The 15,201-nt window shown below is 40.9% G+C and overlaps 1 protein-coding gene across 1 annotated transcript in view; it reads left to right on the top strand.

Moving 5' to 3' along the window:
• COLEC12 (collectin subfamily member 12) overlaps positions 1 to 15,201 on the top strand; it is a 100,697-nt gene that overhangs the window by 16,699 nt on the left and 68,797 nt on the right. The window contains exons 3-4 of the mRNA XM_042780254.1: positions 8,908 to 9,006; positions 9,739 to 10,785. Of these exons, the coding sequence (XP_042636188.1) occupies positions 8,908 to 9,006; positions 9,739 to 10,785 (1,146 nt within the window). The remainder of the gene's footprint in view (positions 1 to 8,907; positions 9,007 to 9,738; positions 10,786 to 15,201) is intronic.

The raw sequence follows: 15,201 nt of genomic DNA, 5'->3' as shown, positions 1-15,201 counted from the left end.
GGGAGCTGTTGTATTGTAAATTTTGGTCAATGACATGAGACGAAGTATATGTGAACTGCTGTATGAAAAGTGAATTTACTCTGTAAATTTTCACCCAAATCCAAATAAAATTAAAAAAAAAAAAAAAGAGTCCCTGGGTGGTGCAGATGGTTTATATATTTGGCTGCTAAAGAATAAGAGGAAGAAAGACCTGGCAATCTAATTCTGGAAAATCAGCCATTGAAACCTCTGGGAAGCACAGGTCTGTTGTGACACGTGGGTCCCCATGCGTCGGAATCAACGCAATGATAACTGGGTTGTTTTTGTTTGTTTATTTTGGTTATAAGTTATAAAAACTGTTCTTCTTTGTTGCTTTTTCCTACCTGTTTCTAGCTCCTCCCTCTTCTTTCTTTTTTCATCTTAATCTCTAAAAGAGGCCTTATGGAAACTTGGAGTCAGCACACAGGCTATACTGACAGAGGATAAGCAGAACACAAGATCTCCAGAGATACCACTTACTTCATCCAGGGACTGGCCAGTTAATTCCTTTTTTCTCTCTTTAGCATATTTACAGTAGACACGGTTGTTTATATGGCTCCATAAAATACTGCCCTTTAGAAATTCAACAGAGACAGCACCAAACCAAAAAAAAAAACAAACCCACTGCCATCGAGTTGATTCCAACTCATAGCAACTCTATAGGACAGAGTAGAATTGCCCCATATGGTTTCCAAAGCTGTAAATCTTTATAGAAACAGAGTACCTCATCTTTCTCCCACAGACTGGCTGGTGGGTTCCAACCGGCAGCTTTTGGGTTAGCAGCTGAATGCTTTAACCACTGAGCCATCAGCACTCCTCAGAGACAGCACAGCCACCTCAAATACACTTTATAGTACATTAGGCTGTCTTTCACTTTGGCTGGTTTAAAGTAAATGGAATCCTACAGACAGACAGAGTAGTTCCCCTTCCTCCACACCCATTCCAGAGACAACAGGTAGAAGGTGTCATGATTTGAAATCATGGACTATATATAACCTTTTTATAGGAAACAGTCACAAAAACTTTCCTGTCAAAGACATGTGAAACAGAACATGTCCGTGTGGTTTTAGCATACAGGCCCATGTGATGTCTGCTGATTTTCAGAACCTTCACTCAGCACTCACCTCAGCTGCCTGCCCTCAGAACTGACAGGTTAACAGCAAAGACTTTCCACATAATCCTTTCTCTATGCCTTTGCCTACATATTTGACCCAGGAAGAGAAAGATTCAGAGGGAATCCTCTCCAAAGTTTAATTTTTCCCACCCTTCTCCTTGCTTACACTTAGCTGGTGTTTAGTGGTTTCCTGAGGAAACAGTCTGCTCAAATGAGGATGGATTTTGGAGCTAGTCAGTCCCAGTCTGATTCTTCCATTTGATTTAGAATTGTAAATACTTATTAAGTGCTTGCTAGTGTGCCACGCATCATGCTAAGTCTACCTGGCTATATAACCCAGATATGAATCTCTTTGACTTTCTCATTTCTTATCTGTAAAATGGCGATAATAATGCCACTTTTCATGGTGATTAGGATGAACAAAAATGGTATGATTTAACTAACCACCAGTCCTATAGTTGGTCCCTGAGACAGTGGCTCTATTTCTCTGTTCTTTTCTTTCATCTTCATAATTGCATTTAGGTGTAGTAGTGAAGGCATTTGGCTGCTGACCAAAACATCGATGGTTCAAACCCATCAGCTGCTCTGCGGAACAAGGATGAGGCAGTCTGCTTCTGTAAAGATTTACAGCTTTGGAAACCCAGTGGAGGTTGTTATGAGTTGGAATTAACTTGATGGCAGTGAGTTTGGTTTTGGTTTGGAGCCACTGAATAGCACAACATGTTAAAAATACTCCGTATACTCAAGGCTTTTCCGTTTACCTCTAAGGCCATAAACGTGGAAAATAGTGTGCATCATGTAGTTTGTTAACTGTTTAATTTGGGCAGTGGAAAGTTGGAAAAGTATCAGGACATCTTGTCCATTTGTGAGGAGTTAATCTAACCTAGGGTCTCTCAGGTTTTTAGATGAAGCAACAGAGTATTTGATCAAGTAAGGCTATTATTAAGTCATGGCCAGGGCTAGGGCAGAGGGTAGGAATAAGAGCCTAGTGAAGAAAAGGAGGATTTTCTATATTCCAGGTCATAATCCTGACTGGCTCTCTTTATTTTTTACTAGATTATTTAGACATTACACATTTCTCCATGACTTTTTCTAGTGAGCCACTGTGGTAGGGAAACTCATAATCACACCACCATTTAGTAGGTACGTTTTGGACTCAACAGTATATGATATCATGAAAGTAAACACTACTGAGAGAGATGAGAGTGTTGTGAAGAGCATGCCACTATGTTTTATCATTTTTACCTCTGCTAGGAAATAATGTCTAGGATCTTTGTGCCTTCAGAATCATAGAGAAAGATCCAAAGGAAAGTGTTGCTTGTTTTTAAGGTATAGATGTTGCATCTGTGTTTGTTTGTTTGTTTATTTTCATATTGGAAAGTTCTTTCCAGCTCTGACATGTTTTACATGCACTGGCCCATTTCCCTGGAACACTTTTTCTCTGCTCTCCACCTCAATGACTCCTTCTTGTTCTTTATGTCTCACTTATACATGTCCTGCAGGGCACCCCTGAGAGTTGTGTTAGGTGTCCTGCTGTTTGTTCAATGTTGTTGTTATGTGCCGTCAAGTCAGACCTCACTCATAGTGAACCCTCCTTGGGTTTCCGAGGCAGTATCACTGCAGAAGTAGATTGCCCCATCTTCCTTCCGAGGAGTGGCTGGTGGGTTTGAACCACCAGCCTTCTGGTTAGCAGTCAAGTGCCTCAGGCACTACGCTACCAGATCTCCCCCAGAGCTCCATAGCACCCTTTATTTACTCCTAGTCCTTGTTAGGAAGGTTGGGCAATCCTACTTCCGTAGTGATACTGCCTCGGAAACCCAAGGAGGGGTCGCTATGAGTCGAGGCCGACTCGACGGCAAATAACAACAACAACAACAACAAGTCCTTGTTATGTTATTATGATCCATGGCTTCATCCACCAAACTATAAGCCTCTGTGGACAAGAAACTCTCATTTATTTATTCTATCTCCCATTAGCACCTAACCTCATGGTACTTAACAAATGTCAGTGAAGTTAACTGAATGAGTTAACGGGAGGAAGGATGGATGGATTGTAGATTAGGCCTGACTTCTGTGAAGGCAATCAGTCGATACCCAGGGCTTCTAAGCAAATCTGTACTTTGAGGATTGCTGCCCCTCAAAGCTCTACCTAGAAATCTCAAATCCTGATTGGTTTGGTGTATCTAGCCAGGATGAAGGGGAGCGAGATTGAGGGAGCAAGGACAGTGGAGGCAAAATGACTTTCTCGCCCCTCTTTTTACTCCAGGGCTCCCATCCTTTAGAACTCTGCTGATACAAAGAAGACAACACAAAATATAATTTTGGTTTCCAACACAGTCTTCATAAACTAAAATGTCGATTCCTCTTTCTTGTTGATAAACTCCTGGCCACGCAACATTGTAAGAGGCAGAAAGATAAGACCCAGTTCTCCCTTCACATCTCCCTTTAAAGTCTAGAAAACGCTCTTCCTTAAGAGGAAAAAAAAAAAAAAATCTGTGAAAGAAGTACAGTAAGGTAGAAATGAAACAGAAACTCTTTAGGAAAAAAAAAAAAAAAACCTGTGATTTGGGTGCAACTTTACAAAGCAGATTTGTTTTACATTAATAGTTCATATATATTTTGTTTCTTGAAACTGATTACAATCCCAACAAGGTGACAGCTCTCCTCTACCTCTTCCCTGCTGTTTCCCTGTGTCTTTTTTACCTATAAATAGCAACTCCTTTATTTATCACAGATGACAAAGGTAACTCTATACTATTTTCCTCAAAACTGTTATTAACTTCTTTTATGCCACTTAAAACAGCTACAAGTTGTAACTAAGTTCCTTCTAGAAAATTTGCTGAGCAAGCCGGGAAACTGCTGAATCATTGAGATAGGGACTGTGCGTGAGCCACAACCACATTGCAGAAAGCCTGGTCTTGGACAGACCCAGCTCCATGTGTTCTCTGCCCTGGGTGTTTTATCATTAGTTAGTAGAGCTCTGATGGCAGGAGCCATCACCAAAGTTCAATGGGTCGTGTTTCCTCTAGCACATTCTCTGCTCAAGAAAATCCTATTCATTTTTTGTGCCCAGCAGTTAAGCTTAAGGCAGCTAAGATAAAGAAGACAGACAGAAATCTTAATCTTTCTGTGTAAGACTCTCCTTTAATTCAGCATTCCTATTCCTAGAATAGGAGCTCTGGTGGCATAATGCCTAAGGCATTTGCTAACTAGAAGGCTGGAGGTTCAAACCCACCAGCCACTCCTCGGAAGGAAGATTGGGCAATCTACTTCTGTAGAGATACCGCCTCAGAAACCCAAGGAGGCCTCTCTATGAGTCAGATTCCACTTGATGGCAGTGAGTTTGGTTTGGTTTGGTTTGGTTTAGGTCTGATATGGAATCAAATCATTAGGGAAAGCTTAGTTGTTGGGGAGGTGAGGCTTGGCGGGATGGGTAGCATTAAGGCAGAGGAAGAGAAGGTGTTAGTGGCCCCGACCAAGGAATGATACCAATACACTTAAAAAAAAAAATTATTGTGATTTGGGTGAAAGTTTATAGAGCAAAATCATTTTCCATACAGCAGTTCACATACACTTTTGTCTCATGAGATTGACTGTAATTTCCCACAGTGCAAGAGCTCTCTTCCCACTTCCTTCCCATTGTTACCTCTTCCCTGTGTCCTTCATTCCCATGCATACCTGTCCCTCAAGCTGTCTCCCCATGCATACACAGCCCTTCTATTCACCCATGATTGAGCTCTCCAAGGAGTTTATATACCTGATGTAAATGTTCAGCTCAGATGCCTGTCTTCTGTTTGGCTGGAAGCCACAGAGTGGGCTCAATTCCAGACCTGAAGGGCAGCTAGAGGCCATAGTCTTAGGGATTCCATCAGGCTCTATCAGACCAGCAAACCTGGTCCCTTTTTTGAGGTTTTTTTTGACATAGTTCTCCCACGCTATCCAAGATCTGCTACATAGATCCCCCTCCGAGCGGTTGACAGTGGTAGCCAGGCACCATCCAGTTCTTCTGGTCTCATGGTCATATAAGCTGAGGATCGCACGGTCTCCCAGTCCCTTGGACTAATTGCTTCCATTTGTCTTTAGATACCAGTATATTTTTATGGGAATAGTAGTATTGCCAGATTGTTGTTGTGTTGTTGTTATCTGCTGTCAAGTTGGACCCGACTCATAGCGACCCTTCCTTGGGTTTCTGAGGCATTATCACTATGGAAGTAGATTGCCCAGTCTTCCTTTTGAGGAGTGGCTGGTGGGTTTGAACCACCAGCCTTCTGGTTAGCAGTCCAGTACTTTAGGCACTAAGCTACCAGAGCTCCTAAGGGAAGGCCAGGTCTACGTGGCGGGGAAAACCCACCAGCCTTGAGCTTGGCAGGCGACTGCCTTAGGCCCGAAGCCATCCTCTAGAGCCATTGCCAGATTATCCAAGAGAATTAGACTTTGGGTACTTGAAAAAGGATAATTCTTAAGGTATAATACCTGATACACTAATAGTCTGAAGAAAAACACTCTGTCAAGAAACAGTTCCATACACCAAATTGTAGCACTACTCACAGTAGCCAAAAGATGAAAATAACTCCAGTGTCCATCAACAGATAAATGAATAAACAAAATGCAGTACATATATACAGTGGAATATTACTCAATGATAGAAGTTCTAGTACATGCTGTGAACTAGAAAAACCTTGAACTCATTACACTGAGTGAAATTAGGCACAAAAGGACAACTATCATAGGATCCCGTTTACAGGAAATATCTAGAATAGTCAAATACATAGAGACCAAAGTTTATTAGTAGTTACCAGAGGCTGGGGGGAGGGAAGAAAAGGAGGTATTACCGGGTAGACACTGAGTTTCTGTTAAGGGTGGAGAAAATTTGGAAACAGATAGTGGTGATAGTTGCACTACATGATGAGTGTAATTAGTGTGATGGAGTTGTACACATGAAAATGACTGAAATGGCAAATGTGTTATAAATTTTTTTCCCACAAAAAAAACAAGACAGTTCCCAATAAAGGGTAACCCATGGAAAACAGACTGCTGGCAACCCTTCTGGGATTCATGTTAGTTTTCTTCATGTGAGAGTGATCTACGAACTGAACCTTCATGTGTAGACTGGAAGTTTCCAAGGCATGATAGGATGATCCTGCCACTCCTTTCCTAACTGAGAACTTGTGCTAATAAGAGGAAGGAGAGACAGAAATGCTGAGTGCTATTGTATGAGTGCTGGTTCTGGGTCTCAATCAGTCTACTGTTTGTTAGGCAAGCTGCCATCTTTGCAAGCCTAAAGTTTGGAGCTTTATACCAAGCTCCTGTTTTCAAAGGCAGACACACACATACACACACCAGTGCATGTAACTAGTTAATTAGCACTTGTAGGTAGGGCAGCTAGTTAGTTTCCTTGCTACACAAAAGAGAAAGGTAAGAGTTTTTTTTTTTTTTTTTTAAATAAATGCATTTATTTCTTTTACTCTAAGACAAACTGAGTTTTCTGCATAGCAGTTCTGTGTTTTTTTGAAACTAAAATGGAATACAAATTAGAGAGGGTAGAAAATGACTATCAGCATATTTAGAGGTTTCTTTGGCTTCCAGGAAAGAAGGGTAGGACTTAAGATCCTGCATGTGGTTTGAAGACAGACTGAGGCATATGTGTGTATTTGGGGATCAAAACTGAACCTAAACTTGTAAACATTCCATATTTTAGTTGTGAGAAATTTAGCTCTGCTAAAATGCAAATGTTCTTCAGGGTTTCTAGGGATTTTAGGGTATGCACGTCTATCAAACAGCCCTAAGATACAGATAATTATAAATATACGTCTGTCTATATAGTAATTTTAAAAAACAAGAATTATTCATCTAAATATCATTCTCACTGCCAATTCCAATGGGTTGGTTGGTTTGTATGTTTGTTTATATAACCTCTCACTCAGCGAATTTTTCACAGGCCTCAGCTGACAGCAGACAGATTCACATTTATTCATTTAAGTATTTACCAAATATTTATTAAAGACCTACTAAGTACTACACACTAAGCTAGGAGCTGGGGACAAAACTGTGAATACAAACTTTCCTGCACTAAATGATCATAAAGTGGAAATGGTAGGTCAGTGGTAGAATTCTTGTCTTCCATGCAGTAGACCCAAGTTCCATTCCCAGCCAGTCACTTCATTCACAGCCATGTCAGTGAGGTTTGTGTATTACTGTGATGCTGAACAGGTTTCAGCGGAACCTACAGACCAAGACAGACTAGGAAGAAAGACCTGGAAATCTACTTCTGAATATCCTGTGGATCATAATAGTCCAGTCCACAGCTGATATGGGAATGATCAGCGCAGGAACAGGCAATGTTTTATTCTCTTCATAGGGTACCTACGAGTGAGGGCTGGCTTGATGGCAGCTACGAACAACAAGCCATTGGCAGCAGCATGCAGTAAGGCTTGTAATAGGGATTACTTCCTAAGAGAATTCTGTGGAGATGTGCTTCAGCAAACGTTTCCCCCAGGAAGTGATGAGCTGCATCTTGAAGAGCAAATAGGACTTAGCTTGGTGAAGAGCCCAGAGAAAAACATTCTAGATGTAAGGACACATGGAATGGCTGCTGGAGAGAAAAAGCATTCTGTGCAGTGCACATATTTCATGATGATCAGGCTATAAAAGTTCGAGGGAAAGTGTGGTAAGCTTCTCCAGGGAATGAGCCAGATCCACTGAGCCGGTTTACTTCAGGTCACACAAACACATGGGAACTTCCTTCTTCCTAATAGGAGCCAGGAGAATGTTCTCACATAATCATATGTGGGCAGAACACTTGATGAAAAAAATATTTTGAATCCATGAGCTCACAATTTCTATGCAAAGCATCATCATGCTAAATAAATAACAACAACAACAAATAAACATTATTTTTAAAAAGACAATTTGTTTATATCAAGAAGAACAAACAGCCTGACTTTACCCTAAGCTGCTAGAGGTTGGATCTCCCAGCAGTCACTTCTGGAGAAATACACTCTTCTTAGACATTTTAGAATGATAAAAAAAAAAAAATGTTTAACAATAGAGAATTACTACCTTCTGAGAACATGATCAACAGAAGCTTTTATGTAATGCTACATCACTAACTTTCCCTACCACAGCAATCAAGAAAGTGCTAAAAAAAAATAAATAAATCTTCTTGGTAGATCAAATAGACACCACTTAGGCATCATCTTGAAAACTGATAAACTAAAAATTCAGTCGTCACTGAAGAGAAGCAGGTCTTTAGGCCTCTGGTGGAACTCCTGACTTAGAGTAGCAGACACTCTTGCCCGAGAGTCCCTTCTACAGTGACTTTGCATGCAGACCAGCTGGGTGCTTTGCCATGGAATCTCCTTGTAGGTAAACAAGTCCCACCTGCCAAGAATGTTAGGGATGCTGAGGGGTGACAAACTTTTACAAATGATTACAATGTTCTGTGCCTCCATAGGAAATAGCACTGATTGAGGATTTCTGTAACACATAAAAATTTAAAAGTTAATTCAAAACTATTTCTAAAACATCTAAGGCATTACCCGATCCTGAGGAGAGTTAAGAATGTGCAATTCTCAACCAACTAAACTTCCACTGTGTTTTGTGGCAAGTATGTTATTTATTTGTCTAAAATGATAGCTCTTCTCCCGTATTTTATTTCAATTATATTCTTTTTGTCTCAATATGTTTATTCTATAATGAGAGAATCTCTCATCTTGAAACTGAAAAATAAAATATAAACAGGTATGTATATGAATGCATTGTTTTTTGTATTTCAGTTGTAGAGAAAATGGACAATGTTACAGGTGGCATGGAGACATCTCGCCAAACCTATGATGATAAACTCACAGCAGTTGAAAGTGACCTGAAAAAATTAGGTAATCTGCAATGGGAGTGAAACATTAAGTTGAATGCCCTAACCCTATTTTGTAGCAATCCACAGCTTTTTAAAATGATATTGCTATAAGCTCACGTTCACCCAAAAAGACATTAAATTTTTGTGTCAATGTGTTGAGTGTTTCCTCATGATTTAAGTCAAAGACTTTTAAAGTGAAGGACCAGTTTTGGAATTGATCCCCTCCCCCCCACAATAAAACTACTACATGCCAAATAAAACCTTTGATCTGATCTAAAAGTAACACAAATACCCTTAATTAAAAACTGTTCTATGAAATTCTCTGTAAATTTCTATTTAAAATATCTTAAATTGCATAGAAGAATTATAGAAATGCATATCCTATAAAGTAACAGTTTCCAACCTATTCTCTTCCTTGATTTTTGTTTTCATTTTAAAAAAATGGTAAACTTAAAAAGCAATAGATTATTTCCTTCTTGATGTTGTATCTAGTGGCCTAGGACAAGGAAAGCTCCCTCTCCTTTGAGAAAGGTGTTCACCCAAGTTGTCAGTCCTGATACAAAGCACCCTTTCTGACTCCTTAGGGCCCAGTTTAGTAGATATGTGGGTTTCACTAATGCAGAGCACTTTGCATATACCACACATTTTATATGCACCATAGGGTGCATTACCAGTTAAATATCTTTGTGGTGTTTGACATTACCTGAATATTTCTCCATTCCACCATTTTAAGTAAAAACATTTCTTATTCCAGGGGACCAAACTGGGAAGAAAGCTATAAGCACCAACTCAGAACTCTCTACCTTCAGATCAGACATTCTGGATCTACGTCAACAACTTCGTGAGATTACAGAAAAAACTAGCAAGAACAAAGATACGTTGGAGAAGTTACAAGCAAGTGGTGATGCACTGGTGGACAGGCAGAGTCAACTGAAAGAAACTTTGGAGAATAACTCTTTTCTCATCACCACTGTAAATAAAACCCTACAGGCATATAATGGCTATGTCACCAATCTGCAACAAGATACTAGCATCCTCCAAGGCAATCTGCAGAACCAAATGTATTCTCATAATGTGGTCATTATGAACCTCAACAACCTGAACCTGACCCAAGTGCAGCAAAGGAACCTAATCACTAATCTGCAGCGGTCTGTAGATGACACCACCCAAGCTATCCAGCGAATCAAGAATGACTTCCAAAATCTGCAGCAGGTTTTCCTTCAAGCAAAGAAGGACACTGATTGGCTGAAGGAGAAAGTACAAAGTTTGCAGACTCTGGCTGCCAACAACTCTGCCTTGGCCAAAGCCAACAATGACACCCTAGAGGACATGAACAGCCAGCTCAACTCATTCACAGGTCAGATGGACAACATCACCACTGTCTCACAAGCCAATGAACAAAACCTGAAAGACCTTCAGGACTTACACAAGGATGCAGAGAACAGGACGGCCATCAAGTTCAGCCAATTGGAGGAGCGCTTCCAGCTCTTTGAGACAGACATTGTGAACATTATTAGCAACATCAGTTACACAGCCCACCACCTGCGGACACTGACCAGCAACCTGAATGAAGTCAGGACCACTTGCACAGATACTCTAACCAAACACACAGATGATCTGACCTCCTTGAATAATACACTGGCCAACATCCGTTTGGATTCTGTTTCTCTCAGGATGCAGCAAGATACGATGAGATCAAGGTTAGATACTGAAGTGGCCAACTTATCAGTGATTATGGAAGAAATGAAGCTGGTAGACTCCAAGCATGGTCAGCTCATCAAGAATTTTACAATACTACAAGGTAAGCAAAAATTCTGACTTTGTTTACATTGGCTATTTATTGCTGCATAAGAAATTATCCTAAAACTTGACAACTTAAAACAATGAACATTTATTATCTCATAGTTTCTGTGGATTAGGAACCCAGGAACAGCTTAGCTGAGTAGTTCTGGATCATTATCTCTCATGAGATTACAGTCAAGCTATCAACCAGGGCTGCAGTCATCTGAAGCCTCGACTTGGGCTAGAGGATCTCCTCCAAGAGGGTCATTCACGTGACTTTTGGCAGAAGTTTTCAGTTCCTTGTTGGCTGTTGGCAGGAAGTCTTAATTCCTCACTGTGTGAAATCATTTGAGTGTCCTCACAACATGGCAACTGGCTATCTCCAGAACAAGTGATCTAAGAGAGAGCAAGGGAAAAGCAAGAATTCCTTTTATGACTTAACATTGGAGGTCTCTCACCATCACTTCCACCATAGTCAAATATATCATTAAGGAGAGGGAAATTAAGCCCCACGTATTGAAGGGAGGAATAACCAACAATTTGTGGATAATGCCAGTAACTATCTATTGAATGAAAGACTGGTTACTTTGGATTTTCTCAGTGCCTGAGCTATTTCAATAGCACTATAAATTGGGCTACTCTGGAAGCTAGACTAGTTCTTTCAGGTCACAAAATTATCATTAAGGGATTTTTGTTTCCAAGTGTCATGAGCAGATATATGGTTGGCTATCACAGTAATCTGTAAAGCCAAAGAGGGAGGAAACATGACCTGCAGATAAAATCTGAGTATTATTCCTATCCAGGAGCTCTGGTAGCATAGTGCTTAAGGCACTTGACTGCTAACCAGAAGGCTGGTGGTTCAAACCCACCAGCCACTCCTCGGAAGGAAGATGGGGTAATCTACTTCTGTAGTGATACTGCCTTGGAAACCCAAGGAGGGGTCGCTATGAGTCAGGGCCGACTCGATAGTACATAACAACAACAACAACATTATTCCTATCCAGGTCATCCATATCAACTGAAGGTCCTAGCATCTGATTAAGTCTACTTTTGAAGATTTGCAGCAACCATATACAAATAGTATTTTTCAATCATAAATTATTTTCACAGCTTTTAAGTTGAAATTACCTTGTAAAATGAAAGGTGCTATGCTCAGCACTGTGGAGTATACAAAGAAGAATAGATGGTTCTTGCCCTCAGATAGCTTAAAATCAAGAAAAATTAAGGGCATCAGAAAACTAGCTGTAAGCAAATGTAATCTTGATTTTCGAGAAGGGGATGTGGGTAGTTTCTACACACTATGAAGCATGGGGAGTTTGTCTTCAAGAAAGATTTGAGAATAGATTTTTCAAAAGGATAATCTTTGATCATCAGAATGAGTTTACTAAGAGTAAAGCAGGTGAACCTAATTTGATTTCCTTACTTTTACAGAATTATTGGTTCCTTTAGGAAAATGAAATACAAAATACCTAGCTTTCATTACTTGGCAGTGATACCCTTAAGCACAAGATATAGGTGCTAGATTACAGAATAATTAAGTGCATTTACTGGTCATATTAGTTTCCTATTTTGCAACAACAAATAATACAAATTTAACAGCTTAAAACACCACCTATTTATTAACTGACAGTTTCTGTGGGACAGGAATCTGCACGTGACTTAGCTGCTTCCTCTGTTCTCCATCCTCATAGGCTGCAGTGCAGATATTGGATAGAGCTACAATCTGACCAGCTAGAGCTGTGGCTTGACTGGTGAAAGATTCATTTCCCAGCTCCCTCAGATTGTTGGCAGAATTCATCTCCTTGTAGCTGTAAAATTGAGGTCCTTATTTTATTCCTGGCTGTCAGCTGGGGACTGCCCTCAGTTCCTAGAGAACACCCATAGTTCCTTGCCATGTGGACATCTCACACATTGCCACTTATTTTTTCAAAACCAGCAAGGAAGTCTTTCTTACTATAGGCTAGATTCTTATGTAATACATCCTAATCAAGGGGTGACATCCCATCCTTTGCCATACTCTTCTGGTTAAGAGCAAGTCACACGTTCCAGCCACACTAAAGGGGAAGGGATTAAACATGGGCATGATTAGCTGGCAGTCACCTTACAGTGTGGCTGTGACATTAGTTGTTGTTGTTGTTGTTGTTATGTGCCGTCGAGTCGGCCCCGACTCATAGCGACCCCTCCTTGGGTTTCCGAGGCAGTATCACTACGGAAGTAGGATTGCCCAACCTTCCTTCCGAGGAGTGGCTGGTGGGTTTGAACCGCCAGCCTTCTGGTTAGCAGTCAAGTGCTTTAGCCACTATGCTACCAGAACTCCTGTGACATTAGTAGGATGACCAAATATAAAGAATGGTAGTTAGTGAGCCCTGTGAACCTGGAGGCAGGTCTGAATGGCTGGGCCCTGTCCTTGGTACTATCCTGTTCAAAACCTTTGCTGGTGATTAGGCCCAGGACAGGGAGCTCTGGTAGCGTAGGCACTTGACTGCTAACCAGAAGGCTGGCGGTTCAAACCCACCAGTCATTCCTCGGAAGGAAGATGGAGCAATCTACTTCCGTAGTGATACTGCCTTGGAAACCCAAGGAGGGGTCACTATGAGTTGGGTCCAACTCGACGGCACATAACAACAACAGGTCAGGACATGGATGACTTGATAATCCAATATTCATTTGACATGAAATTGCTAATGAATGATAAAATTATAATCCAAAATGATCTGAAGGGGCTTGACTTAACAGAGATGCCAACAAAATGAAATAGAAAGGGAATACCTGTAAAATCCTATTCTTGTATCAGAAAGACCAAACAGATAAACATAGCTTAAAGGAAGTGGGCATGAAAAGCATGGTGGGTTTAGTTGACTATAAGCAACTAAATGTGTATACGAATGAAGTTAAAGTGGTCTTTGACTAAATCGGTAAAAATATGATGAGGGATGTGGTATCTTACACATTTCAGCATGGCAAGACCATCCCTAGAAGACAGTGTTTACTTTGGGGAGTGCTTTTTTAAGAATGACTTTCACAGACCAGCATACTCAGAAAAGTATGACCAGAAATTATGAGGTCTAGAAACCATGTCCTGTGAGGAAGGGTTGGAGGACTTGGGAACATTAACCTGTAGAAGAGACAACTTAATGCAGGGAACAAGTCAGCTATCTCCAGATATTTAAAAGGCTATCACGTGGAAGATACTTTTTTTTTTTTTTAATTGTGATTTGGGTGAAAGTTGACAGAGAAAATTCACTTTCCATATAGCAGTTTACACATACTTTGTCTCATGACATTGACTACAATTTACCCCAATGCAAACAGCTTCCCTCTCACTTCCTCCCAATAGTTACCTCTTCCCTGTGTCCATCCCTCCATGCGCTCCTGCCCCCTGAGCTGTCTCCCTGTGCATAAACATCCCTTCTTTCTCCCATGATTGTTCCCTCCAAGGAGTGTATCTATCTCAGGCAAATGTTCAACTCATTTGCCTGTCTTTTGTTTGGCTGGAAGCCAAAGGTGTGAGTTCAATTGCAGACCTGAAGGGCAACTAGAGGCCATAGTCTCAGTGGTTCCACCAGGCTCTATCAGACCAGCAAACCTGGTCCCCCTCCCCTTTTCTTTTCCAAATGGTTTTGAGTTTTGTTCCACATTGTTCTCTCTCTCTCTATCCAGGATCTCCTACATAGATCCCCCTCTGAGTAGCCAGGCACCATCTAGTTCTTCTGGCCTCATTGTCATATAGGCTAAGGATCACATGGTATACCAGTCACTTGGACTAATTGTTTCCATGAATCTTTGGTTTTCCTCATTCTTCTTTGCTCTGGATGAGGAGAGACCCATCATTGCACCCAGATGGTTGCTTGCAAGCTTTTAAGATCTCAGTCGTTACTCGCCAAAGTAGGAGGTGGAACAATGTTTTGTGTAGTATGTTATGCCAGTTGAGCTTGATGTCCCCTGTGACTATGGTCCTGAGCCCACAGGCTCATCTACTCACTCCTTCTGGGTAGCTGGCTGTGACCAAGAAGTGACTACAACCTTGTCCCTTGTCAGCTCTACTATACCCCTGGGAATTCTTATAGAACATACAAATACACTTGTAGAATCATTGTCTGCCAATCCTATATATGGTCTTGGGTACACTCCCTGCAGCACAGACATACCTAATAGTTCAGCCTGTCCAACCATCTATCCACCCGTATACCCATGTTTGCCTTCACTGCTAACGTACTACTGTATGTTCAAAAGGGTTCATCTTTGTTGTCTGTACCTCCCATGTACCTCTCCATGTCGTCTTCTTCCTCAATGCCACCATGTTGATCACTCACATTTGGTACATTACCCTAGTCTTCACCCAAATCAATACTTATCTATACTTATCTCTATCTATCTAACAGTATTCCCTGTTCCCTTCCCTCCCCTCTCACCCTTGGTAACCAACAAAGAAAAT

Source organism: Orycteropus afer, unplaced genomic scaffold (genome assembly GCF_000298275.1).
Source record: "Orycteropus afer afer isolate SDZICR_OR568_19922 unplaced genomic scaffold, OryAfe1.0 scaffold00030, whole genome shotgun sequence".
Taxonomy (NCBI): Eukaryota; Metazoa; Chordata; class Mammalia; order Tubulidentata; family Orycteropodidae; genus Orycteropus; species Orycteropus afer.
Note: the sequence above shows the minus strand (reverse complement) of the source record. Positions and strands in the feature narration are given on the sequence as shown.